The sequence below is a fragment of the Nomascus leucogenys genome, chromosome 3 (assembly GCF_006542625.1).
Source record: "Nomascus leucogenys isolate Asia chromosome 3, Asia_NLE_v1, whole genome shotgun sequence".
NCBI lineage: Eukaryota > Metazoa > Chordata > Mammalia > Primates > Hylobatidae > Nomascus > Nomascus leucogenys.
This window is the reverse complement of record NC_044383.1, coordinates 73864012-73891919: the sequence shown is the minus strand read 5'-3', so window position 1 is coordinate 73891919 and position 27908 is coordinate 73864012. Positions and strand designations below refer to the sequence as shown.

General features: G+C 37.9%; 1 protein-coding gene and 2 pseudogenes across 2 annotated transcripts in view; 2 read left to right on the top strand and 1 right to left on the bottom strand.

Annotated features, from left to right (window-relative positions):
* Nucleotides 1-3828: 3828 nt before the first annotated feature.
* The window catches only part of CFAP206 (cilia and flagella associated protein 206), a 66441-nt gene continuing 42361 nt past the window's right edge, over nucleotides 3829-27908 (bottom strand). For both annotated transcript variants that reach the window (XM_030809454.1, XM_003258316.3), the window contains exons 12-13: nucleotides 7423-7566; nucleotides 3829-4281 (exon numbers count right to left, since the gene is read on the bottom strand). In XM_030809454.1, the coding sequence (XP_030665314.1) occupies nucleotides 4051-4281; nucleotides 7423-7566 (375 nt within the window). In that variant the 3' untranslated portion in view covers nucleotides 3829-4050. The remainder of the gene's footprint in view (nucleotides 4282-7422; nucleotides 7567-27908) is intronic.
* On the top strand, nucleotides 8038-24175 carry LOC105739543 (annotated as a pseudogene).
* On the top strand, nucleotides 26433-27434 carry LOC105739542 (annotated as a pseudogene).

The following is a 27908-nucleotide window of genomic DNA, read 5'->3' as shown; positions in this document are numbered from 1 at the left end:
AAAAGTAAAGAAAAATGAGCAAGGGGGTACAATAGACCTGAAACATTGGAGAATCTCTATTCTCTTAGCTAATATTGACAAGGCACTTACCAGGTAAGTGCTTTTTATGTGTTAACTTATTTAATCCTTATGACAACCCAATCAATGAGTTCAGAACTATTATTATCTCATTTTTATGATACAGAAACTGCAGCAGAGAGGTGTTAAGTGGTACAGCTGGTAAGCAGAAGAGCTAGACTTTTCTTCCATGATCACAGAGCTTACTTTACATCTTTTTTCTACTCTTCTGACTACTACTCTTGTCTTATTTTGTCTTCTCTTCCTCCTCATGTAACCCCCATTCTCATGGGGATGACCTCCCAAATTATCTTTGTGCAGCCCAAATTTCTATCACCTCTGCTTTACTATGCTTGTCATCTCTTAAACTCAAATTTTCTAGGGCTGAACATGTATCCCTCTCCCACAATAGATATTCTACTCAAAAATAGATATTCTACTCAACAGATATTCTACTCAAAAAGCGAGTATCCCTCTCCCACAATCGATATTCTACTCAAGAATCTGCCATGATTTTCTAATGTCCTACCTCAGGAAGGCAAAATGTTTCTCTGCTTGGCTTTCAAAGTCCTCCAGAAAGTACACCAACCAACTCTGTTTATTCAACTTTATTTGCCAGTACTTCCTCAAAAGTAATCTCCCCTTCCCTCTTTACCATTTTTCTCCCTCTTCTTTTGCAATAACTACTTTATTGCTGAATTCTATTAGCTCCCACCTTGACTATTCAAATAATCACTCAACCAATACCCTGCTTCCAGTTTGCCCTTTCAGTCCTTCTTTTTTTAATTCATTCATTTATCCAACAAGATACAAATGCCAGGGGATAGAAAAATCACTAATGCATAATTCAAATCTCAAGAAATTCAAATCTAACAGGAAGAATACAGATGCACTGCTATCTATACATCAATTTATTTTAAGTGCTATAATAAAAGTAATAATAAAATCAAATGAAAATTCAAAGAAGGAAGCAATTAACTTGCTTAAAAGAAATGGGGAAAACTTTCATGGAAAAGATAAAGTCTGATCACACTCTTCGAGGACTGTACCTGTGGACTACATTCCAGGGCAGAGTGTGAAAAGCACAAGTTAAGAGTAGGGGTATAAAAGACCATGACCTATTTGGGCTGGGCACAGTGGCTCATGCCTGTAATCCCAGCACTTTGGGAGGCCGAGGTGGGCAGATCACTTGAGGTCAGTAGTTCGAGACCAGCCTGGCCAACATGGCAAAACCCCATCTGTATTAAAAATACAAAAATTAGATGGGCGTGGTGGCACATGCCTGTAGTCCCAGCTACTCAGGAGGCTGGGGCACAAGAATCACTTGAACCAGGGAGGCAGAGGTTACAGTGAACCAAGATCACACCACTGCACTCTAGCCTGGGCAACAGAGCAAGACTCTATCTCAAAAAATAAAAAAAATAAAGACCACGACCTGTTTGAAGAGTTTTGGTTCAATCTGGCTACAGTGTGTGGTGTGTGGACAGAGTATGGGAAGGGTAGAAGAGGAAACGGGAGGATAAATGGAGATCATATTTTGAAAAGTTTTACATAATACATGAAGGAGGTTTTATTTAGTTCATTCCCTAGGAAGTGGACAAGAGTCTTGGTAACCTTTAAGCAACTGAGGCAAAGGCTGGGGGGAAGAGGAGGCCAGATGACAGGATCAGATTTATGCATGAGAAAACATCCTGATGAACCATATAAAAAAATGGAGACAGCAGTGACCCAGGCAGTAAGACAAAGTCCTGCAGGGGAGGTGAGAATAGGAAGACATGAATCTCAATGACAATTCAGGTCAAATGAACAGGGCTTGAAGGCTAGTAAAGTGTAGGGGGAGAAAGACAGGATGTTTTTTAACTTATGCTACTGAGTAAGGCAGTGATGCCTTTGAAAATAGAAGAAAATAAAGAGAAAGAAACAAGTTTGGCAGAGAAAGTTATTTTGATCTGTGACCTGCCGAAATGGGGGTGACCATCAGACATTAAATTCAGCATATGGTTGGAAATCTTCAGAAGGACAGGGCTTGAATAGATGGTGGAGGTCCAGGGAGAGGATGAGTTTTCCATTGGATGTAGCTCCCTTTATTCAGTTGTACTTACCAGGTGACTGTCTGATATTAAGATTGGCTTTTCAAATTGGATTTGGTATTTTTATTCACTTGGCCATTCTACTTCTAAGCCTTAACTTGATAAGCCCAAATTGCAGGTTACAGCCATTCTTTTCTGTGTTTAGGAATCTTGCAGAATCAAATAAGGGTGAATTGAACAGATAAAATGACGTTCCTGAATTTGTAAATTTTAGTATCACCCCACTCCTCCAGGCCCTGCCTTAACAGCTAGCCAGTCTATCTTAAACATCATTTGTAAACTACAGGTATGAAAATCACAAAATCTTAGAAGTAGGTTTGTTTGAAGTTTACATGCAGAAAATGGGTTTCAAAGCATATTCATAGTATAAATCACATTTAAGCAGCCAGGTGTGGTGGCTCACACCTGTAATCCCAGCACTTTGGGAGGCCAAGGTGGGCAGATCACTTGAGGTCAGGAGTTCAAGACAAGCCTGGCCAACATGGCAAAACCCCATCTCTACTAAAAATACAAAAATTGGCCAGGCGTGATAGTGCACGCCTGTAATCCCAGCTACTTGGGAGGCTGAGGCAGGAGAATCGCTTGAACCCAAGAGGCAGAGATTGCAGTGAGCCGAGATTGCACCACTGCACTCCAGCCTGGGCAACAGAGCAAGACTCCATCTCAAAAACAAACAAACAAAAACATTTAAGCTACACAGAAAGCAAATTATACAAATGCCTTAGTAAAAAGTCACCTGAGCAGAAAAAATATGCCAAATACAAATGACCTCCTAGCTACTAAAGCAAGATAAACAGCCCTTCCTAGAAGCTTTATTATCCGTGAATAATGTTGGAAGTATGTAAGAGAGTAATAAAACCACAGTTCTAAAATATAGCTATCAGTAATTCATGGGAGCTTTAAACACAACTGCCTATGCAGTCAGGCAAATAAGGCAAAGCAGTGACGTGGGAGGCCCATAAGGCAGCAGGAACTAGATTAGACAATGGAGGATTGAAAGTGCCTGCGTTATGAATGGGCAAAGCTACTACTTGCAGGAATGCTGGCCAAGTGTTAGCAGATATTCTGATTTCTTCTTTTTTTGAAGGGCCAGAAATACAGATTTTATGTCAAATTTCTACATTTTGAAAAACATCATGTGAGGTGGGCATGGTGGCTCATGCCTATAATCCCATCCCTTTGGGAGGCCGAGGCAAAAGGATCGATTGAGTCCAGGAGTTTGAGACCTGCCAGGGCAACATGGTGAAACTCTGTCTCTACAGAAAATTGTTTTAAAAATTAGTCAGGTGTGGTAACACACGCCTGTGGTCCCAGCTACTCAGGAGGCTGAGGTAGGATTGCTTTAGCCCAGGAGGTCGAGGCTGCAGTGAGCTGTGATTGTACCACTGCATTCCAGCCTAGGTGACAGAGCAAGACCCTGTCTCAAAAAAAGAAAAGAAGGAAAGAAAAAAACATCATGTGGACCTTTGCTCCAATTGTTCCAAATTAGTAAGGTTTTGTTACATATCAATTTAATCTATGTTAACATTTAATAGCTAACAAAGCTGAAAATATTGATTAGGTTTTAAGTTTGTAATGTTTAACATTAAATATGGTTTAGAAATAGACTTCTATTCCAGTAATAATCATATTTATATCTACATGTTATCATAATTTCAATGTTAATGCCGACAAATTTTTCTAACAAATAAAAGATAAATGGACAGTTTTATTTTTCAATTTTAACAGAATGAAAAATGTGTTACAGAAAACAGTTTGATAAAATATGGGAACCCAATAAACAGTCACACAACCAATGAATGTGCCACCCCTACAAAATTAATTTGTATAGATGTTAATATACCTTTAAGCACTTGCTATTGTTCATAACTGAGTAGCACCTATTTAAAAACGTTGTCTGTAATTAGGTTTCATCCACATCTCTAGTTAAGTTCACCTTGACCTCATCGGTGATTTCGCTCTTTCCTCCACGAAGACCAGCCAAGTAAATCTGAGGCCTGGGCACCCCAGTGCTGTCTTCCCTCATGGACTGGGTGCCAGTGTCCTTTGGAGGGTACACCTGGGAACAATTTTCTCTTCTCAAGTGACTAAGATCAGTTTGTACTGAGTGAGTAACTTTCTGGCGCAAATTAGCCTAAAGAGAAAGAGAATACAGGAATTAACATTTCTCTAAAGAACAAATAACATAAAATATTATCAGATACCAGTTAATATCTGCCTATTTTTGTCTTCAATCCACAAGAAATTAATTCCATAACTAGCATTTTTTCTATAAAACATTGGAAAATTTAGAACATAATAGAAAATTAAATATCCCATACCAAGATGTAGAAAAATATGTAAAATGTTGAAAATTGACCTCAAAAAACATACAGATTCAAAATTACAGTGAACTCAACCAGTTATTTGTTAACATAATCTAATTCCTTCATTATTATACTTTGAGATTCATATAACTTGGATTTTTCCACTATACTTGTTTTTTTTTTGACAAAAATTTAAGATTTATACAGTATTATCTTTTAAAAATGGACTTCACCCTAGATTTTTAACATAAAAGGGTCTGATGCTTTCCATCTGTATTTTACAGTATTCTACATTTTGCTTACTCCCTTTATAGATTACTAGTAAACATGAAGTTAAACAGATTACGCAGGCTGGGAAGCAAGGAGGAGCTTATAAAAAGAAGAATAAGGTTGCTGCGGTTATAGTAAAGACCAAGAAAAAACTTAAAAGGCATTATAGCATGTGAGTGAAGAAGGCGACACCTGGAATTAGAGGGAACATTTCAGAGTTTGAGATACTGCAGGTGACTGAGAACCGAAACTACTTCCCAACACCCAGGTTATTGTCCACATTAATATGACTTTACTATTCCATTGTCTTCATTAGCATAATTTTACCATTCCTAGAGACTCTTGCCTAAGCAAATAACTTGATTGCTTATTTCAGTACTACCTGAAAGATGTGTCAACTCTTCAGTAGTAAGCATCAAAACAGTTTCAGTCCTAAGAGTCTGCATCCCTTGCCTCAAAAAATCTTCTTGCTATTCCCACCAATGCTGGACTGCTTTTTCATGATCCTTACCCAATCCGATTCAAACCCTCCATCCTACCCCAAGTCCACCTCAGTCATTGGAAGACCTGCCTTAGCAAACTTCAAATTCTCAATCAATTCTGACTTTGCAGTTCCTCTTCTGAGACACTGCCAAAGCACTGTTGAGGTGGTGTTTTCCCTTATGGCTGTAAGCAATAAACTCAGCTTTGTCTTATCCACAGGTTGGGTAGGTGGCACTTGGGGAGCTGGCATTCAATATAATACAGTTCTAGGGAATAATAAGGCCTAAGGTGAGAGTCAGAATTAAGTGGAGATTGAGGAATGGGAAGAGAGGGCTCAGTCAGTATGAAGTTCAGACCCCTGAATACCCCATTCTCTTAACATTTCCAGTCCATACCTACGCTGCCACCTCTATCCCTCCTATCCTATCCAGCCATCACTTCCCTCCTCCTCTTTGCCTATTTGTATCTCAAAAGCAACCTAAAATATCACCTATGTTAATTTAGTAGAATTTTCATTTCACTTCTGTTACACCACTTACAAGGAGGCACCACTTACAAGGAGGTACTGAAATAATTTTAGGCCGGGCGCCGTGGCTCACGCTTGTAATCCCAGCACTTTGGGAGGCCGAGCGGGCGGATCACGAGGTCAGGAGATCAAGACCACGGTGAAACCCCGTCTCTACTAAAAATACAAAAAAATTAGCCGGGCGTGGTGGCAGGCGCCTGTAGTCCCAGCTACTCGGAGAGGCTGAGGCAGGAGAATGGCGTGAACCCGGGAGGCGGAGCTTGCAGTGAGCCGAGATTGCGCCACTGCACTCCAGCCTGGGCGACAGAGCGAGACTCCGTCTCAAAAAAAAAAAAAAAAAAAAAGAAATATTTTTAATGTAACAATATCACTTGCTAGAACAAAGTAGTGGGATATATATGTTACCCAATAAGTCTGATGAACTCAAGTGAGTTTAGTAGATAATAGAAAATAATATGGGAGTTGGGCATTTCATGAACTACAGAAGAGTAACTGATAGGAAGGAATGCTAATGGAACAATGATCTGGAAGATACATGGGAAAACTGATCCTTCCTCATGCCAGGGAACTGAAAAGCTGCCACCAGAGTGAGCAGCAAAGGAAATAATGTGGTCAGTGGGACTGAATACACAAATGGACTGAATATACAAATGGACAAAGGCTAGACCATATATGACAATAGAACTCTTTGACTTGCAGCTTCTACATCAACCCGTCAGGGAAGCCAGTCTCAACCTCTGTAGCTGTAGCAATTGACCCAGAATGTTGAGGACTTAGCCAACTTCTCCATTTTTTGGCCCCTTCTCCCCCAGCTCAGGACCAACCAGAGAAAGCTAGATATGCTCACCAAACCAATTGCATAAAATGCCCTGCTTCTAGTTAGCCTGCTTCCAGCTTTCTCATATTAACAAACTACAGTCAGAACATCTGAAGGCTTCCCCCTTTTCTGACTATGAGGCTTTCCCACTCCCCTGCATGCTTTGAATCTACCAAACACAAGTGACAGTGTCTGACTCCCTTGCTATAGCAAGCTCTAAATAAATAGCCTCCCTTTGTTCTCATTTGGGTAGGCATTGTTTATTTCCACACCTGATTTCAGTTAAAGAGATGGATAAAATATACTAAAAACGGGCTACAGACATAAAAGATTTTATTTTTTCCACACTATAAATATTTATTGTTTAAAATGACAAGATACCATAAAGGGGATGGTGGGGGGAATTTCACTGAGTTGGACAGGGATGAGAGTTTCAAAGACAGGCTTTAAGGGTAGGTATCTATATTGTAATTAAGGTGACTGAGAATCAGAAGGATGAGAGTGCCCAGGGTCTGGAGATAATATGTTGTTAAGGGGAAAATATCTATGCTTTAATAGAAAAGGTCCAAAAAATCAAAAAGAAAAAGAATGGTATACCTTAAGTCATTAAAGGAAGTTGGGAGTGCTTTAAATACTAGCATCAAGCTTTAAAATGGATGATAGACAAATAGACAGATAGATATCATCATTGTTCTATATATGCTTACAATTAGAAAACAATCTTATAATGTAAACCTAGCAAGTTATAAATTATATTTTTGTTAGCAAAGAACTCTGTATAAAACTCATTATTTTATATCAATAACTTAATTTACCAACCACAGATTAAAATTCCCCAACATATAAATAATTTTAGAAAGTATTGTTACAGACCAATTTTATAGCTTTTCTTCTTAATTCCCATTCATTCCACTCATATGATCTCACAGTTGTTGGTGGCAGTATGTGTGTATCCGTCTGTGTGCTACTTTCACATTTTGTAATTGGTTTTATATAATGTTTGTCAGCATCTCTCATCTAAAGAGGTGGAGTTTTGTAATTAGTGCTTGTAAAAAGTAAACATTATTTACTGATAACTAAAATATTTAGCTAAAACTGACAAAACACTTAAAAAACAATAATTTTTGGACATGGAATATACTTGTAAATACCAATAAAGAAAACACATAATTAATGAGCTGAATATAATTGTTTTTCTGGGAATTATGGCTTCGAGATTTTGTTAATGTAGGGGGTGTTTTCTTTTAATTTTTATTTTAGATTCAAGGGGACACATGTGCAGGTTTGTTACAAGGGTATATTGCACAATGCTGAGATTTGAGGTAGGATTGAACCCATCACCCAAGTAGTGACCACAGTACCCAATAGTTCATTTTTCAGCCTATGCCCCCCTCCCACTCTTTCCACTGTTGCAGTCTCCAGTGTCTACTGGTCCCATCTTTATGTCCATGTGTACCCAATTTTTAGCTCCCACTTATAAATGATAACATGCAGTGCTTGGTTTTCTGTAGGACGTGTATTTTGGAAGGAGAAAACATCCCTCATTCCCAAGTCAAATATCCCTCCCCACTTTGCACAACTGATAATATAAGTAAATACCTGTTGAAAATGGATAGAAATTAAAAATAGCTTTATTAGGTAAAAATCACATCTATTTGAACTATCAAAACCTCTTTAAGACATATGTTGAACTCAAGCTATGCATACATAGCAGGTTATTATCCAAGGTTTTTGCTTTGTTTTTAGTTGAATATACTGATTTTCTTTTGGGGGAACCCAATATTAAGAATTCACTAATTCCAGGCTAAACAAGACATGATGGTGCTGGACATGACATTGTTGACATTGTTGGAGGGAGTGGTAGAGGTTTAAGGAACTTAGGTCACAGTAAAAAGGAGGGAGAAGATATTCTTTCCAAACAACAGATAATCACTGAGTGTCTAACATTTGATATGATATAATTTCTGACTATAAAATTGTCTATGATATAGTTAGGTAGATTTTAAAAATGCTAAAAAGATAGTTAACAATACTGTACCATACAAGTAAATGGCAAGTAAATAATTAGACAGTAAGGACTACATGAAAAAGACAGGGATAAAATCATTTCTGCAGATATTAAAGGTCACTGAAGGACAGATGGGAATTAAATATCCAGAAAGACAGGAAAAAAACAAGACCAGGTGTATAGGAAAAAAACAAGACCAGGTGTATAGGAAAAAATTACGCTTTAGTGGAAAACTAGGCATTATCCACATACAACAAACCTTTCCAGTCGTCTGATTCTAGCCTTTCACTGTCCTTGGGCTATCTTACAACTCTGTAAGTTATAAATAAGTGATAGCAAGACCAAATAATTTCTGTCTGTAGACATGCACAGTCTATCCTGTCTGTAGAAGTTCAACTGACTTCCCTTTCCCCATGTGGAAAAATCAGTGTTGCCTCCATTTACACATTCATTTGAATATTCCTGATCTATAAATGTGTCTGTTCTTAGAGTTCTCTTTTGAACTGGTTATAACATCTACCTGGTCCCCTCATTGACTAATGAATAGATTACTCAACACATGTTCACTTTTACATCTGCATATCTGCATGACAATAATTTTACCCATTTTTGAAAACCATCTTTTAACAAATAGAAGACTAGGTCATATAGAACGAATTTTTTAAGACCAGTATATAACTCACAATTTTTCTGACAGAGAGGTCATGGAGGGAATTAGTAGAAATAGAAGGATAAAATGACATGTATGCCTTGAACACCAGTCCCCAAAATTGAATTTCATCTTACAGACAAAAAACAGAAGAGTTTTGAATTCAGAGTAAAATGAATGGCATTTTCTAATTTGCAGAAAAATTATTAGAATTTTCTATTGTAAATTTTCCCCTCATAATTTTTCAAAGTAATTGACTCCTGCAATCGTTCGTTCTAAATTAGAATTTTGTATAACATCTAATTAAGCAAAAAATTACATGTATTAAACTTAAGATAGCAACATTTATAATACTCATCAAAATGAATTATCAGCTCCAGGAACTCTACAATTTGAACAAATTTGAGAACTACTGACTTGGTAAACTTAATTTGGTGGTATTTTTTAATTTTTATGGGTACATAGTAGGTGTACATAATTATCAGGTTAGATGAGATATTTTGATACAGGCGTACAATGTGTAATAATCACATCGGGTAAATGGGGTGTCCATCACCTCAGTCATCATGTCTTCATGTTATGAATATTCCAATTGTACTCTTTCAGTTATTCTGAAATGTACAACAAATTACTGCTGACTGTACTCACCCTGTTGTGCTATCAAATACTAGATCTTACTCCTTTTATTTAACTATATTTTTGTACCCATTAACCATCCCCATTTTTCACTCCCCACAACTACCTTTCCCAGCCCTCTGGTAACCATCATTCTGCTATCTCCATTTCAATTAGTTTAGTTTTTAGCTCCCACAAAGGAGTGAGGACATATGAAGTTTGTCTTTCTGTGCCTGGCTTATTTCACTGAAAATAATATTCTCCAGTTCCATCCATGTTTTTGCAAATGACAAGATCTCCTTTTTTATAGCTGAATAGTACTCTATTATGTATTATGTACCACATTTTCTTTATCCAGTTGTCTTTGATAGATACATGGGTTGCTTCCAAATCTTGGCTACTGTGGATAGTGCTGTAATAAATATGGGAGTGCAGATATCTCTTTGATATACTGATTTCCTTTCTTTTGGGTAGATACCTAGCAGTGGGATTGCAGGATCACATGGTATTTCTGTATAGTTTTTTTAGGAAGTTCTATACTGTTCTCCATAGTGGCTTACTAATTTACATTCCCACCAACAGTGTACTAGGGTTCCCTTTCTCCATATCCTCACCAGCATTCGTTATTGTCCGCCTTTTTGATATAAGCCATTTTAACTGGGGTGGGATAATATCTCATTATAGTTTTGATTTGCATTTCCCTGATGATCAGTGATGTTGAGCACCTTTTCATATATCTATTTGCCATTTGTATATCTTCTTTTGAGAAATGTCTATCCAGATCTTTTGCCCATTTTTCAGTTGGATTACTAGATTCTTTCCCAATTGAGTTGTTTGAGCTCCTTATATATTCTGGTTATTAGTCCCTTATCAGATGGATAGTTTGCAAATATTTTCTCCCATTCTGTGAGTTGTCTCTTCACTTTGTTGTTTCCTTTGCTGTGCAGAAGCTTTTTAACTTGATGTGATCACATTTGTCCATTTTTGCTTTGGTTGTCTGTGCTGGTAGGAAATGACCAAAGAAATCTTTGCCCAGTCCAATCTCCTGGAGTTTCCCCAGTGTTTTCCTGTAGTATTAATAGTTTCATAGTTTGAGGTCTCAGATTTAAGTCTTTAATCCACTTTGATTTGATTCTTGTATATGGTGAGAGATAGGGTCTAGTTTCATTCTTCTGCACATGGGTATCCAGTTTTCCCCGCACCATTTATTGAAGAGACTGTCATTTCCCCAATGTATATTCTTGGCACCTTTGTTTAAAATGAGTTCACAGTAGATGTATGGATTTATTTCTGGGTTATCTATTCTGTTCCATTGGTCTATGTGTCTCGTTTTTATGCCAGTACCATGCTATTTTGCTTACTATAGCTCTGTAGTATAATTTGAAGTTAGGTAATGTGATTCCTCCAGTTTTGTTCTTTTTGCTTAGGATGGCTTTGGCTATTCAAGGTCTTTTGTGGTTCCATATAAGTTGTAAGGTTATTTTTTCTATTTCTTACAGAATGTCATTGGTATTTTGATAGGGATTGCATTGAATCTGTAGATGCTTGAGTAGTATGCACATTTTAACAATATTAATTTTTCCAATCCATTAATATGTTGCTTTGTGTCCTCTTCAATTTCTTTTTTTTTTTTTTTTTTTTTTTTGAGACATTGTCTCACTCTGTTGCCCAGGCTGGAGTGCAGTGGCACAATCTCAGCTCACTGCAAGCTCCGCCTCCTGGGTTCACGCCATTCTCCTGCCTCAGCCTCATGAGTAGCTGGGACAACAGGCACCTGCCACCACGCCTGGCTAATTTTTTTGTATTTTTAGTAGAGATGGGTTTTCACTGTGTTAGCCAGGATGGTTTCGATCTCCTGACCTCGTGATCCATCTGCCTCAGCCTCCCAAAGTGCTGGGATTACAGGTGTGAGCCACTGCGTTCAGCCAACTTCAATTTCTTTCATCAATGTTTTATAGTTATCTTCATAGAGATCTTTCACTTCTTTGGTTAAGTTTATTCCTAGGTATTTAATTTTATTTGTAGCTATTGAAAATGGGATTACTTTCTTGATTTTTTCAGATTCTTTGCTTTTGGCATACAGAAATGCTACGGATTTTTGTATGTTGATTTTGTATTCTGCAACTTTACTGTATTTGTTTATCAGTTGTATTAGTTTTTTGGTGGAGTCTTAAGGTTTTTCCAAATGTAAGATCATATCATCTGCAAACAAGCATAATTTAACTTCTTCCTTTCCAAGGTGGCTGCCTTCATTTCTATTGTCTGATTGCTCTAGCTAGGAATTCCAGTACTATGTTAAATAACAGTGTTAAAAGTGGGCATATTTGTCTTGTTCCAGATCTCAGAGGAAAGGCTTTCATTTTTCCCATTCGGTATGATACTACCTCTGTGTCTGCTGTATATGGCTTTTATTGTGTTGAGGTATATTCCTTCTATACCCAGTTTTTTTGAGGTTTTTTAATCATAGAATGATGCTGAATTTTATCCAATGCTTTTTCAGCATAAATTAAAATGGTCATATGGTTTTTGTCCTTCATTCTGCTGACATGATGTATCACATTGATTTGCATATGTTGAACTATCCTTGCATCCATGGGATGAATCCCACTTGGTCATAATGAAAGACCTTTTTAATGTGTTGTTGAATTCAGTTTGTTAGTATTTTGTTAAGGATTTCACATCAATGTTCACCAGCAATACTGACTTCTAGTTTTCTTTTTTTGATGTGTCTTTGTCTGGTTTTGGTATCAGCATAATACTTGCCTTGTAGAATGAGTTTGGAAGTATTCCCTCTTCCTCTACTTTTTGAAAGAGTTTGAGTAGGACTGATATTCATTCTTCTTTAAATGTTTGGTAGAATTCAGCAGTGAAGCCACTGGGTCTCTGGCTTTTCTTTGCTGGGAGACCTTTTATTAAGGGTTTCATCTCCTTATTTGCTATTGATCTATTCAGGTTTTGTGTTTCTTCATGGTTCAATCTTGGTAGGTTTGATATGTCTATGAATTTACTTCTTCTGGGTTTTCCAATTTATTGGCATGTAGTTGCTAATAGTAGCCTCTAATGGTCTTTTGAATTATTGTGATATCAGTTGTAATGTCTCCTTTTTTATCTTTGATTTTCTTTGGGTCTTCTCTCATGTTTTCCTAGCCTGGCTAAACTATTGACTAACAATTTGTCTATTTTGTTTATCTTTTCTTAAAAAAAGTACCTTTTCATTTTATTGATCTTTTATATTTTTTCATTTCAATTACATTTATTTCTGCTCTGATCTTTATTATTTCTTTTCATCTACTAATTTTGGGTGTGGTTTGCTCTTGCTTTTCTAGTTTTTTAAGATGCATGCTTGGGTTTTTTATTTGATGTCTTTCTACTGTTTTCATGTAGATGGTTATTGCTATAAGCTTCTCTCTCAGTACTGCTTTTGTGTTTCCACTTTTATTGTTTCAAGAAATTTTTTAATTTCCTTCTTAATTCCTCCGTTGACCTACTGGTCATTAAGGAGTGTATTGTTTAATTTCCATGTGTTTATATGGTTTCCAAAGTTCCAGTCTGGGTGCGGTGGCTCACACCTGTAATCCCAGCACTTTGCAAGGTTGAAGCGGGTGGATCACTTGAGGTCAGGAGCTCAAGTCCAGCCTGGCCAACATGGCAAAACCCAGTCTCTACAAAAATACAAAAATTAGCCGAGCATGGTGGTGCATGCCTGTAATCCCAGCTACTTGGGAGGCTGAGGCAGGAGAATCACTTGAACCCGGGAAGCGGAGGTTACAGTGAGCAGGGATCATGCCACTAAAGTCCAGGCTGGGCGACAGAGGGAGACTCCATAAAAAATAAATAAATAAATGAATAAATAAATAAATAAAATAAAAAAGTTCCTCTTGTTATTGATTTTTAGGGTTTTTTTGTTTTTGTTTTTGTTTTTGTTTTTTGTTTTTGAGACAGAGTCTCATTCTGTCACCCAGGCTGGTGTGCAGTGGCACAATCTCAGCTCACTGCAGCCTCTGCCTCCCAGGTTCAAGCAATTCTCCTGCCTCAGCCTCCTGAGTAGCTAGGATTACAGGCATGCACCACCACACCTGGCTATTTTTATATTTTTTTAGTAGAGACAGGGTTTCACCATGTTGGCCAGGCTGGTCTCAAATTCCTGACCTCATGATCTGCCTGCCTCGGCCTCCTAAAGTGCTGGGATTACAGCATGAGCCACCACACCCAGCCAATTTCTAGTTTTATTCCATTATGATTAGAGAAGCTACTGATATGATTTCAATTTTTTGATATTTTTAAGATTTCTTTTGTGGCCTAACATATGGTCTTATCCTTGAGACTGATCCATGTGCTAAGGAGAAGAATATGTATTCTGTTGCCTTTGGACAAAATGTTCTGTAAGTATTTGGTCAATTTGGCCTACAGTGCAGATTAAGTCTGATGTTTCTTTGCTGGTTTTCTGTCCGGAAGATATATCCAATGCTGAAAGTGGGATGTTGAAGTTTCCAGCTATTATTGTTTTGGGGTCTATTTTGCTCTTTAGCTCTAATATTTGTTTTATATGTCTGGATACTCCAGTGTTGGGTGCATATATATTAATAACTATTACATCCTCTTGCTGAATTGATACATTTATCATATAATGATCTTCTCTGTGTCTTTTTATAGTTTTTATCTTAAAATCTATTTTATCTGATACAAGTATGGCCACTCCTGCTCTTTTTTGGTTTTCATTTGCATGGAATAACTTTTTTCATCCCTTCATTTTCAGTCTATGTTTGTCTTTATAGGTGAAGTGCATTTCTTGTAGGCAGCAGATCATTGGGTCTTGTTTTTTTAAATGCATTCAGCTACTCTGTCTTTTGATTGGAGAATTGTTTAGTCCATTTAATTCAGTGTTATGGCTAAGTAAGGGTTTATTATTGCCATTTTGTGATTTGCTTTCTCGTTGTTTTGTGGTCTTCTCTTTCTTCCTTCCTTCCTGTCTTCCTTTTTGTGAAAGTGATTTTCTTTGGTGGTATGTTTCAATTTCTTACTTCATATTTTTGTCTATCTATTGTAGATTTTTAAATTTGAGGTTACCAAGAGGATTGCAAGTAACATCTTATAACCCATTATTTTAAACTGATAACAACTTAACTCTGATTGCAAAAACAAGCAAAGAAAAAACTGATAAAAACTCTACACTTTTTCATCCCCCACTCTGCCACTGCCGCTTCTTAACTTTTTGTTGTTTCTATTTAAATCTTATTATACTATGTCTTTAAAAGTTGTTGTAGTTACTATTTTTGATAGGTTATTCTTTTAGTCTTCCTACTCGAGATATGAATAGTTTACACACCACAATTACAGTGTTATAACATTTTGTATTTGTCTGTGTAGTTACTATTTATGAGTTTTGTGCCTTCAGATGATTTGTTATTGCTTGTTAATATCATTTTCTTTCAGATTGAAGAACTTCCTTTAACTTTTCTTATAGAACAGATCTGGTGATGAAATCCCTCAGCTTTTGTTTGTCTGGGAAAGTCTTTATTTCTTCTTCATGTTTGAAGGATATTTTCATCAGATATATACTATTCTAGGATAAAATTTTTTTTTTTTCCTTCAGCACTTCAAGTATGTCATGCCATTCTCTCCTGGCCTGTAAAGTTTCCACAGATAAATCTGCTGCCAGATGTATTGGAGCTCCTTTATATGTTATTTCTTTCTTTTCTCTTGCTGCTTTTAGGATCCATTATCCTTGACCTTTAGGAGTTTGATTATTAAATTTCTTGAGGTAGTATTTGGGTTAAATCTGCTTGGTGTTTTATAACCTTCTTATACTTGAATTTTGATATTTTTCTCCAGGTTTGGGAAATTCTTTGTTAATATTTCTTTGAATAAACTTTCTACTCCTATCTCTTCTCTACCTTCTCAAGGTCAATAACTCTTAGATTTGTCCTTTTGAGGCTATTTTTTAGATCCTGTAAATGTGCCTCATTATTTTTTATTCTTTCTTCTTTTGACTCCTCTGACTATGTATTTTCAAATAGCCTGTCTTCAGGCTCACCAACTGTTTCTTCTGCTTGGTCAAGTATTTATTGAGAGATGTTGATACATTCTTTGATTTGTCAGATTTTTCAGATCCAGAATTTCTTGTTTTTAATTATTTCAATCTCTTTGTTAAATTTATCTGATGGGATTCTCAGTTCCTTCTCTGCATTATCTTGGATTTCATTGAGCTTCCTCAAAACAGCTATTTTGAATTCTCTGTCTGAAAGGGCAGGCCACATATCTCTGTCACTCCAGAATTGGTCCCTGGTGCCTTATTTAGTTTGTTTGGTGAGGTCATGTTTTCCTGGATGGTCTTGATGCTTCTGGATGTTTGTCAATGTCTGGGCATTGACAAGTTAGGTATTTATTCTAATCTTAGCAATCTGGGTTTGTTTGTACCTGTCCTTCTTGAGAAGGCTTTCCAGGTATTCAAAGGCAATTGAGTGCTGTGATCTATGACTTTGGTCATTGCAGCCATATGTGTATCGGGGGCACCCCAAGCCCAGTAACACTGTGACTGTTGCAGACTCATAGAGGTACTACTGCCTTGGTGGTCTTGGATAAGATGTGGGAGAATTCCGTGGAATACTAGGCAGAGGCTCTTGTTCTCCTCCCTTACTTTCTCCCAAGCAAACAAAATCTCTCCATGTTGTGCCAACTGGAGTGGGAGGAGAGGTGCTGCAAGCACCCCCTTGGACACCACCACTTGGGCTGCGCTGGGTCACACCTGAAGCCAGCAGAGTACTGGGTTTTGGTACTGTGGCAACTATTTTCTGGCTACTGCTGTTGTTTATTCAAGGCTCAAGGGCTCTTTAGTCAGCAAGTGATAAATCCTGCCAGGACTGGGCCTCCCGTTTCAGGGAAGCGGATTTTTTTTTTTGAGATGGAGTCTGGCTTTGTCGCCCAGGCTGGAGTGCAGTGGCGCTATCTCGGCTCACTGCAAGCTCCGCCAGGGAAGCGGATTTCTTACTGGCCCAGGACAGATCTAGAAATGCCCTTCAGGAGCTAAGGCCCAGAATCAGGAACTGTAGGAGTTTGCTTTGTGCTTTATTATACTGTGACTGAGCTGGTACCCAAGTTGCAAGATAAAGCCGTTTTTACTATCCCTCTCCTTTCCTCAAGCAGAAAGAGTCTCTCCTTGTGGCCACCATAGCTATGAATGTGCTGGATCACACCTGAAGCCAGCATGTACTGGGTCTTACCCAAAGCCCATGGTGACTGCTGCCTGGCTACCATTGATAATTATTCAAAACCCAAGGGCTCTTTGGTCAGCAGGTGGTGAATTCTGCCAAAACCGGGTCCTTGCCTTCAGGGCAATGGGTTCCCTTCTGGCCCAGGGTGGGTCTAGAAATGTCATCCACAAACTATGGCCTGGAATTGGGGCTTCAGGACTCTGCTTGGAGCTTTATTTTACTGTAGCTGAGCTGGTATCCAAATTGCAAGACAAAGTCCTCTGTACTCTTCCCTTTCCTCCCAGAACTCCAAGCTGCACTGCCTGGAGTTGGGAAAGGGGTAATGCAAGCACTCCCTTGTCTCCCATAGCTGGTGTCTCACTGGGTCACATGCACCCAAGTCCACTGGCTGTGAGCACAGCATGGCACCAGGACTTGCCCAGAAACTGTAGTCTGTGTGGCCTAGACTGCCTTTCAAGTTTATCAGGACCCTAGTACACTATAGCCCATGATACTGGGGCTAGCCAGAACTCAGGTTCCAACTGCTGAGATAGACATTTCCTTTCTGGCTAGGGCTGGTCTAAATGCTCCCGCCATGGGCACTGGCCGAATTCTGCCCTGTACTGCTTTATGCTATGACAGGGCAGCACTGAATTCCAATGCAAGGTCCTAACAATCACTTTGCTCTCCCTCCACCAAGTACACAGATTCTCTATCTGTGTCACGTGGCCGCTACTGGGGCATGCGGGGAGGGGTAGTATAGGCAATTAAAGACTGTCTTTCCTACCCTCTTCAGTACCTCTTTCCTTGATATGACGTTTAAAAAAGGTACTGTGATTGCTCTCCCGATTTTTAGTTCTTTTATGAAGGTGCTTTCTTGTGTAGATACTTGTTCGATTTGATGTTCCTGCGGGGGGATGATCACTGGAGGGTTCTATTCTGCCATCTTGCTCTGCCTCTCAATCTGGTGGTAATTTGAAGGGTGAAACATACCTTTTTTTTTTTTTTTTTTTTTTGCCATAAGTAGCTTTGAGACTTTTTGTAGTAAGTGGCTATATCATAGCTCCAGAATTACACACACACACACACACACACACACACATTTTCATTTATTCAAAGGAAATATATACACACATTTATAAAGAAATGGTACATTAAAAAGTCACATGATACTACCCGAAGTGATCCACAAATTCAACGCAATCCCTATCATAATACCAATGACATTCTTCAAGAAATAGAAAAACAATCCTAAAATTCATATGGAACCACAAAAGACCCAGACTAGCCAAGCAATCCTGAGCAAAGAGAACAAACCTGGAGGCATCACACTACCTGACTTCAAAATATGCTACAAAGCTATAGTAACCAAAAGAGCATGATATTGGTATAAAAACACAGAGACTAATAGAATAGAATACAGAACCCTGAAATAAATCCACACATTTACAGCCAACTGATTTTCAACAAAGGTGCCAAAAGCACACACTGGAGATAGGACAGTCTCCTCAATAAATGGTACTTGGAAAATTGGATATCCATATGCAGAAGAATGAAACTAGACCTCTATCTCTCACCATATGTAAAAATTGACTCAAAATGAAGACTTAAATATAAGAACCAAAATTATGAAACTATTGGAAGAAAACAGGAGAATGCTTCAGGGCACTGGTCTGGGCAAAGATCTTTTGGATAAGATCTCAAAAGCCCAGGCAACAAAAGCAAAAATAGACAAATGGGATTATATCAAACTAAAAAGCTTCTGCACAGCAAAAGAAACAATCAACAGAGAAAAGAGACAACCTACAGAATGGGAGAAAATATTTGCAAACTATCCATTAAGGGATGAATATCCAGAACTTACAAGGAACTCAGCTCAGCAAAAACACAACAAAAACAACAAATAATCCAATTTTAAAATGGGCAAATGATCTGAAGAGACATTTCTTAGAATAAAACATACAAATGGCCAACAGGTGTGTAAGAAAATGCTCAATGTCACTAATCATCAGGGAAATGCACAATCAGCTATCATATCATTCCAGTTAAAATGCCTATTATAAAAAAGAAAACAACAAATGCTGGTGAGGACGTAGAGAAAGGGAACTCACTTTTTTTTTTTTTTTTTTTTTGAGATGGAGTCTCTGTCACCCAGGCTGGAGTGCAGTGGCGTGATCTCGGCTCACTGCAAGCTCTGCCTCCTGGGTTCACGCCATTCTCCTGCCTCAGCCTCCCAAGTAGCTGGGACTACAGGCACCTGCCACCACACCTGGCTAATTTTTTGTATTTTTTAGTAGAGACGGGGTTTCACCATGTTAGCCAGGATGGTCTCAATGTCCTGACCTCATAATCTTCCTACCTCGGCCTCCCAAAGTGCTGGGATTACAGGCGTGAGCCACCGCACCCGGCCCGGGAAAGGGGACTCATACACTTTTTATGGAAATGCAAGTTTGATGGGAATGCAAGCCATTATGGAAAATAGTATGAAGGCTCCTCAAAAAGACTAAAAATAGAAATACCATATGATCCAGTAATCCCACTGCTGGGCATATATCCAAAGGAAAGGAAATTAGTATGTCAAAGAGATATCTGCACTCCTATGTTTATCACAGTACTACTCACAATAGTCAAGATATGGAAACGACCTAAGTGTCCACCAATAGGAGAATAAAGAAAATGTGGTATATTTACACAATAGAATATCATTCAACCATAAAAATGAATGAAATCCTGTCATTTACAGCAACATGGATTGAACTAGAGGACATTACGTTAAATGAAATAAGCAAGGCACAGAAAGACAAATACCACGTTTCACTCATGTAGGAGCTAAAAAAGTTGATCCCATAGATCATGCCCATATAAGTAGGGAGTAGAATAGTGGTTACCAGAGGCTGGGAAGGGGAGTGGATGGGGAGAGGTTAGCTAATGGGGACAAAATTACAGTTAGATAGGAGGAATAAGTTCTAGTGTTCTAGGGCACAGTAGGGCAACTATAGTTAACAAAAATTTATTTTATATTTCAAAGTAGCCAGAGGAGAGGATTCTGAATGTTCCCAACACAAAGAAGTAGTAAACATTTGAGGTGATGGATATGCTAATTACCCTGATTTGATCATAATACATTATATACATGTATCAAAATATTACATGTACCCCACAAATACATACATTTATTATGTATCAATAAAAATTTTTAAAAATTAAGGGCACATGAAAACTCAAGTTAAAAAGAGATTCTAAAGCCAGGCACAGTGGCGTGTGGCTATAGTCCCAGCTAAGTGGGAGGCCAAGGCAGGAGGATTGCTTGAAGCAGGAGTTTGAGGCTGCAGTGGGCTATGATCACACAAAACCAAACATCGCATGTTCTCACTCATAAGTGGGAGTTGAACAATGAGAACACATGGACACAGGGAGGGGAACACCACATGCTGGTGCCTGTTGAGGGTTGGGGGACTAGGGGAGGGATAGCATTAAGAGAAACACATAATGTATATAACAGGTTCATAGGTGCAGCAAACCACCATGGCACATGTATTCCTATTTAACAAACCTGCACGTTCTGCACATGTATCCCAGAACTTAAAGTATAATAATAATAATAATAATAATAATAATGAAAATCTAGAAGAAATGGATAAATTCCTGGACACGTACACCCTCCCAAGACTGAACCAGGAAGAAGTTGGATCCTGAATAGACTAATAACAAGTTCTGAAATTGTGGCAGTTATAAATAACCTACCAACCAAAACCCAGGACCAGACAGATTTCCAGCTGAATTCTACCAGAGGTACAAGGAGAAACTGGTACCATTTCTTCTGATATTCTTCCGAACAATGGAAAAGGAAGGACTGCTCCCTAACTCATTTTTTGAGGCAGTATCATCCTGATGCCAAAACCTGGCAGAGATACAACAAAAATAAAATACTACAGGCCAATATCCCTGATGAACATTGATGTAAAAATCCTCAGTGCAATCCTGATGCAAACTGAATCCAGCAGCTCATCAAAAAGCTTATCCACCATGATCAAGTTGGCTTCATCCCCAGGATTCAAGGCTGGTTCAGTATACGCAAATCGATAAACATAATTCATCACATAAACAGAACAAAAGACAAAAACCACATGATTATTTCAATAGACACAGAAAAGGCATTCCGTAGAATTCAACATCTCTTCATGTTAAAAACTCTCAATAAACTAGGTATTGATGGAACATACCTCAAAATAATAAGAGCCATTTATGACAAACACACAGCCAATACACTGAATGGGCAAAAGCTAGAAGCATTCCCCTTGAAAACCGGCACAAGACAAGGATGCCCTCTCTCACCACTCCTATTCAACACAGTACTGGTAGTTCTGGACAGGGCAGACAGGCAAGAGAAAGAAATAAAGGATATTCAAATAGGAAGAGAGGAAGTAAAACTGTCTGTTTCCAGATGACATGATCCTCTATCTAGAAAACCCCACTGTCTTAGCCCAAAAGCTTCTTAAGGTAATAAGCAACTTCAGCAAAGTCTCAGGATACAAAATCAATGTGCAAAAATCACAAGCATTCCTCTACACCAACAACAGGCAAGCAGAGAGCCAAATCATGATATGAACTTCCATTCACAATTACCACAAAGAGAATAAAATACCTAGAAATACAGCTAACAAAGGAAGTGAAGGACCTCTTCAAGGAGAACTATAAACCACTGCTCAAGGAAATCAGAGAAGACACAAACAAATGGAAAAACATTCCATTCTCATGAATAGGAAGAATCAATATTGTGAAAATGGCCATACTGCCCAAAGTAACTTATACCTTCAATGGTATTCCCATTAAACTACCATTGATGTACTTCACAGATTAGAAAAACTACTTTAAAATTCATATGGAGCCAAAAAAGAGCCCACATAGTCAAGACAATCCTAAGCAAAAAGAACAGAGCTGGAGGCATCATGCTACCCAACTTCAAACTATACCGCAACCTACAGTAACCAAAACAGCATGGTACTGGTACAAAAACAGACACATAGACCAATGAAACAGAATAGAGAACTCAGAAATAAAACTGCACATCTACAACCATATGATCTTTGACAACCAATGGGGAAAGGATGGCCTTTTTAATAAATGGTGCTGGAAGAACTGGCTAGCCATATGCAGAAAATTGAAACTGGACCCCTTCCTTATACAAAAATTAACTTAAGATGGATTAAAGACTTAAATGTAAAACCCAAAACTATAAAACTATAAAAACCCTAAAGGAAAATCTAGGCAATACCATTCAGGACATACACATGGGAAAGATTTCATGACAAAAATGTCAAAAGCAACAGCAACAAAAGCAAAAACTGATGAATGGGACCTAATTAAAGAGCTTCTGCACAGCAAAAGAAACTCATCAGAGTGAACAGAGAGCCTACAGAATGGGAGAAAATTTTTATAATCTATCCATCTGATAAAGGTCTGATATCCAGAATCTATAAGAACTTAAACAAATTTGCAAGAAAAAAACAAACAACCCCATTAAAAAGTGGGCAAAGGACATGAACAGACACTTATCAAAAGAAGACATTCATGCAACCAACAAACGTATGAAAAAAAGCTCAACATCACTGATCATTAGAGAAATGCAAATCAAAACCACAATGAGATATCATCTCATGTCTGTCAGAATGGCAATTATTAAAAAGTGAAACAACAGATGCTGGTGAGGCTGTGAAGAAACAGCAATGCTTTTATACTGTTAGTGGGAGTGTAAATTAGTTCAACCATTGTGGAAGACAGTGTGGTGATTCCTCAAAGACTTAGAACCAGAAATACTATTTGACCCAGCAATCCCATTACTGGGTATATACCCAAAGGAATATAAATTATTCTGTTATAAAGATACATGCATGTGTATGTTCACTGCAGCACTATTCACAATAGCAAAGACATGGAATCAACCTAAGTGCCCATCAATGGTTAACTGGATAAAGAAAATGTGGTACATATACACCATGGAATAATATGCAGCTATAAAAAGGAATGAGATCATGTCCTTTGCGGGGACATGGATGGAGCTGGAAGACATTATCCTCAACAAACTAACGCAGGAACAGAAAACCAAACACCATGTGTTCTCACTTGTAAGTGGGAGCTGAACAATGAGAAAACATGGACACAAAGAGGGGAACAACACACAGTGGGGCTTGTTCAACAAGGAGGGACAGGGAGAAGGAGAGCATCAGGAAAAATAGCTAATGCATGTTGCGCTTAATACTTAGGTGATGGGTTGATAGGGGCAGCAAACCACCACAGCACACATTTACCTGTGTAATAAACCTGCATGTCCTGCACATGTATCCTGGAACTTAAAATTTAAAAAGTAATAATAAAATAAATTTTAAAAATAAAAAAGAAAGGGGAGATGAAAATGCAGAGATAACAGATGATGGATCAGGCAAATGATAAGAAAGTGGCTGCCATTGAAGCCCTAAATGATGGTGAACCTCAGAAAGCCACTGTTGCCTTCAAGCTGAATCCTCTCTTGACCATTCTGTATGCCAAAGAGAGCCAGTGTCTTCAACAAATGACAGAAGCCAAATGCTGCCATCTGATGTTGTAACAGAGCCATTGAAATAAATCCTGATTCAGCCCAGCCTTACAAGTGGTGAGCCTTACAAGTGGTTTTCACACACAGACTTCTGGGCCATTGGGAAGAAGCAGCCCATGATCTTGCCCCTTGTCTGTAAATTGGATTATGAAGATGCTAGCACAATGCTGAAAGAAGTTCAACCTAGGGCCTAGAAAATTGCAGAACATCAGAGGAAGTATGAGCAAAAACATGAAGAGTGAGCGATCAAAGAAAAAATAGTTAAAAAGGCTCAAAAAGAGCATGAGAGAGCCCAGAGGGATCAGGAACTCAGTAGGCTCTCTTTTCCAGCTGGCTTTCCTGTGGGAAGGCCTGTTAATGTTCACGGAGGAATGCCTGGAATGGCACGAATGCCTGAACTCAATGACATTCTTAGTCATCCAGAGGTTCTTGCAGCCATGCAGGGTCCAGATGTTATGGTGGCCTTCTAGGATGTGGCCTAGAACCCAGCAAGTATGTCAAAATACCAGTACAATGGAAAGGTTACGAATCTCATTAGTAAATTGTCAGCCAAATTTGGAGGTCAAGCGTAATGCCCTTCTGATAAATAAAGCCCTTGGTGAAGGAAACGCAACCTGGACCACCTAATGGATGTCGCAACAATACAAACCAGTGTACCTCTGACCTTGTCATCAAGAGAACTGGGGTGCTTTGAGGATAATCCCTACCCCTCCACCCCAAATGCAGCTGAAGCATTTTATAGTGGTTTGCCATTAGGGTATACATTCAGATAATGTTTTCCTACTAGGAATTACAAATTTTAAACAGTTTTTAAACCTTAAAAATATTTAAAACAAATTTTAAAAGTCTCTTGATTCTTTTTAAAAATTAGATATCGATAATAGCTTTGCATTGCAAAATGAAAACTCTTTGTGAGTAAACTAACAAACATAAATAACCTATAATCTAAAGAAGAAATGCTAAAGAGAATTAGAAAATATTCAGAACCGAACTATGATGAAAATAACTATGTTTAAAAGTATGCTGCAGAAACATGGATGCAGCTGGAGGCCATTATCCTGAGCAAATTAATGCAGGAACAGAAAACCAAATACCACATGTTCTCACTCATAAGTAGGAGCTAAACACTGGGTACTCATGGACATCAAGATGGCAACAACAGATACTGGGGGCTACTAGAGTGGGGAGAGAGAGAGGAGGGCAAGGGCTGAAAAACTGTTGGGTACTATGCTCACTATCTGGGTGACAAGATCAGTCATACCCCAAACCTCGGCTTCATGCGATATACCCATGTAACAAACCTACACATTTGTAACCTGAATCTAAAATAAAGGTTGTAATTATTTTTTAAAAACTTATGTGACGTACAACTCTCATAGTATAGTAAAAAGGAAATTTATTGCATTAAGTTAAAAAGAAAGGCTAAAAACTAATGAGCTAAGCATCTATCTTTAAAAGTTAGAAAACAGAATAAAATGAAGGAACTAGACAAAGGAAAATAATAAAGATCAGAGAAGAAAATATAAAATGAAAGCACTCATGAAATAGGGTCAATAAAGTCAAATGCTGATTCTTTAAAAAGACTGAGAAACTAGTGCTCTGGCAAGATTAATCAAAATAAAAAGAGAGAAGACTCAAACAATATCCGGAGTTTAAGACAGCATAAGATAAAGTAGAGATTAAACAAATAGTAAAAGGATATTGTGAAATCTTCATGAGAATAAGTTTAAAAACTTAGATGATTTGAATAAATTCCTAGAAAAATACAACTTATTGAATCTGATACAAAAGAAATAAACTACCTGGAAAAAATTCCTGTAATCACAAAAGTAGTTAAACTTATAGTTTAATTTAGCATAGTTACAATGTTTCCAACCAAAGAAACCCAGAGAGCTTTATCAGCATACCTTACCAGATAATTCCAATTATGCATAAATTCTTTCAGAGAAAAGAAAATATAAAACATTCATACTCATTTATAAGACATGTATAACTTTCACATCAAAACAACGGACAGCAAAAGAAAGGAAATGCATAGGTTAATTGCATTGAGGAATATAAATGTAAAACTTCTAAAGAGAAATTAAAAAGATGAATTCAAGAATGTGTTTTTTAAATAAATAAAATAAAACATACCAGGTTGGATTGATCCCAGGAATGCAAAGTTGGCATAATTGTAGAAATAATACAATTCACCACATTAGCAGATTGAAGGATAAAGGCCAAACGATCATCTCAAAAAATGCAGAAACAGTATTTGATACGATTCAATAACTATTCATATAAAAAACTCTCAGCAAATGAGATTAGAGAGGAAACCCTTAACCTAATAAAACAAAATCCACAAAAAGCTATAATGAACACTGCAATTATGAAATATCAGAAATATTATTTGGGGGGATAAGAAGACAAAGTTGCCCAATTTCGCTACCTCTATTTGATACTATACTAGAGTTGCTTGTCAATGTAGTAAGATAAGACAAAAGTAAAGAGTATAATGACATCAACAGTCCTCCACAGTATGTACTGCAACATTAGCTAGTGCTCACTCTACTCTCTAATGGTGAAACAACAGACTACAGGAGACTGAACTGTATCTGCCTCTATTTCCAGTCTCAAGTTCAACTTTTACTTACCAAAAAAAGAAAGAAAGAAAAAGCCAGGAAGAGTTTTTAATCCTTAAAAAATATCAATATAAAATTATAGCAAAAAAAGGAACCGGAATGTAACACATCCTGAACAAGTTGCAGCAGCAGCAGCAGCAGCAGAAAAAGGTATTTCATTTAGTTGATTTACTGTGGTTGTTGATTGTTCTCTAGTCTCACAATGATGGAAGTTGCACGGTTTTTCAATGGGACCTAGAAGCTGCTGGAGGTCCTCCTGGCAGCAACCCAATGCAAACCAAAAATCTGGAAATCTTTTCACTACTCCAAGATCTGAGGGTGACATATTTTGGAAGGATCTGCAATGTTCCATCGTAAGTGTGACAAAAACTGACAAACAGGAAGCTTATGTACTCAGTGACAGTAGCACGTTTATCTCCAAGAGACGTTTTATTTGGAAGACATATGGGACCAACTCTTGCTGAAAGCACTGGTTCCCCTGTTGAAGCTTGCTGGGGATGACACCGGATTTGGCTCAATGAAAAGCTTCTCTTATTCGCCTGAAATTTCATGAAGACTTCTCACCAAGTGTGCCCACACCAGAATTTCCAGGAAGAAACCGTTTCTTAATGTAATTTTCCAAGTGGAACAGCATATTGTATGGAATGTGTGAATTCTGACTGTTGGTACTTGTATATACTTTGGATTTCCCAGAGAATCTGGCAAGCAAACAGATTAAACCCTGGAAATTCTGATAGTGAGCTTGACCAAGCAGTTATGAATCAGTCCTACATGAAAGATGGCATCACTACAAAGGATGTCACTCATGAGAGTGGAAATAGTGACCTAATACTAGGTTCTGCCACACTGTTAAATCCTTGTGGGTATTTAATCAATGGAATGAAATCGGATGGAATTTACCACACTATTCACATCACTCCAGAAACAGAATTTTTTACGTTAGCTTCAAAACCACCTTAAGTCAAACCTTCTATGATGACCTGATTGGGAAAGTTGTGGACGTCTTTCATGCAGGAAAAGTTTTTACCACTTTGCTGGTAAATCAGTTTTAAATGTCACACACTACTATCTTTGCCCCTAGAATATGGAAGGTTTTAAATGTCCTGATTGCCAGAGTACTATGTTCAATGATTAAAATTTTGTTTTTACCAGTTTTGCTAAGAAGCGGCCAACAGCAGAGCTGATTAAGAAAAATGAAGAAAAATGAAAAATAAGAACACACATAGAAGGGTGGTGGTTGCTTTCTAGCGATCGATACACCAGGGCCATGCTTTCTGTAACCGCCACCTCGTCATTGTAAAAAGCCCCACATGTACTATAGTTTAATCATTTTGAATTTTATGCATTAGTATATCAAAGAGCTACATACTATATCTTCCATGAATACTCTCTTCCTTGTTTAAGTATTCTGTACCACTCTTGCTGTGAAAATGGAGTGCTTGTAGAAAAAACAAACAAACCTTTTACTATATGAAACTTTGTAACACTTGTGAAAGCAATTCAGCTTGGTTTAGGCATAGTGTAATATTTCTCCAAGTACCACCCAAAATTCCCTACAGAACTTTCATCCTCATTAGGTGCTGGCCTCAGCCTTACCACTGGACACATTACATTGCTGCCAGAATTTTACATCCAATTAACCTCCATTTTCTAGATATTCTCTACTTATGTTATCAAAACC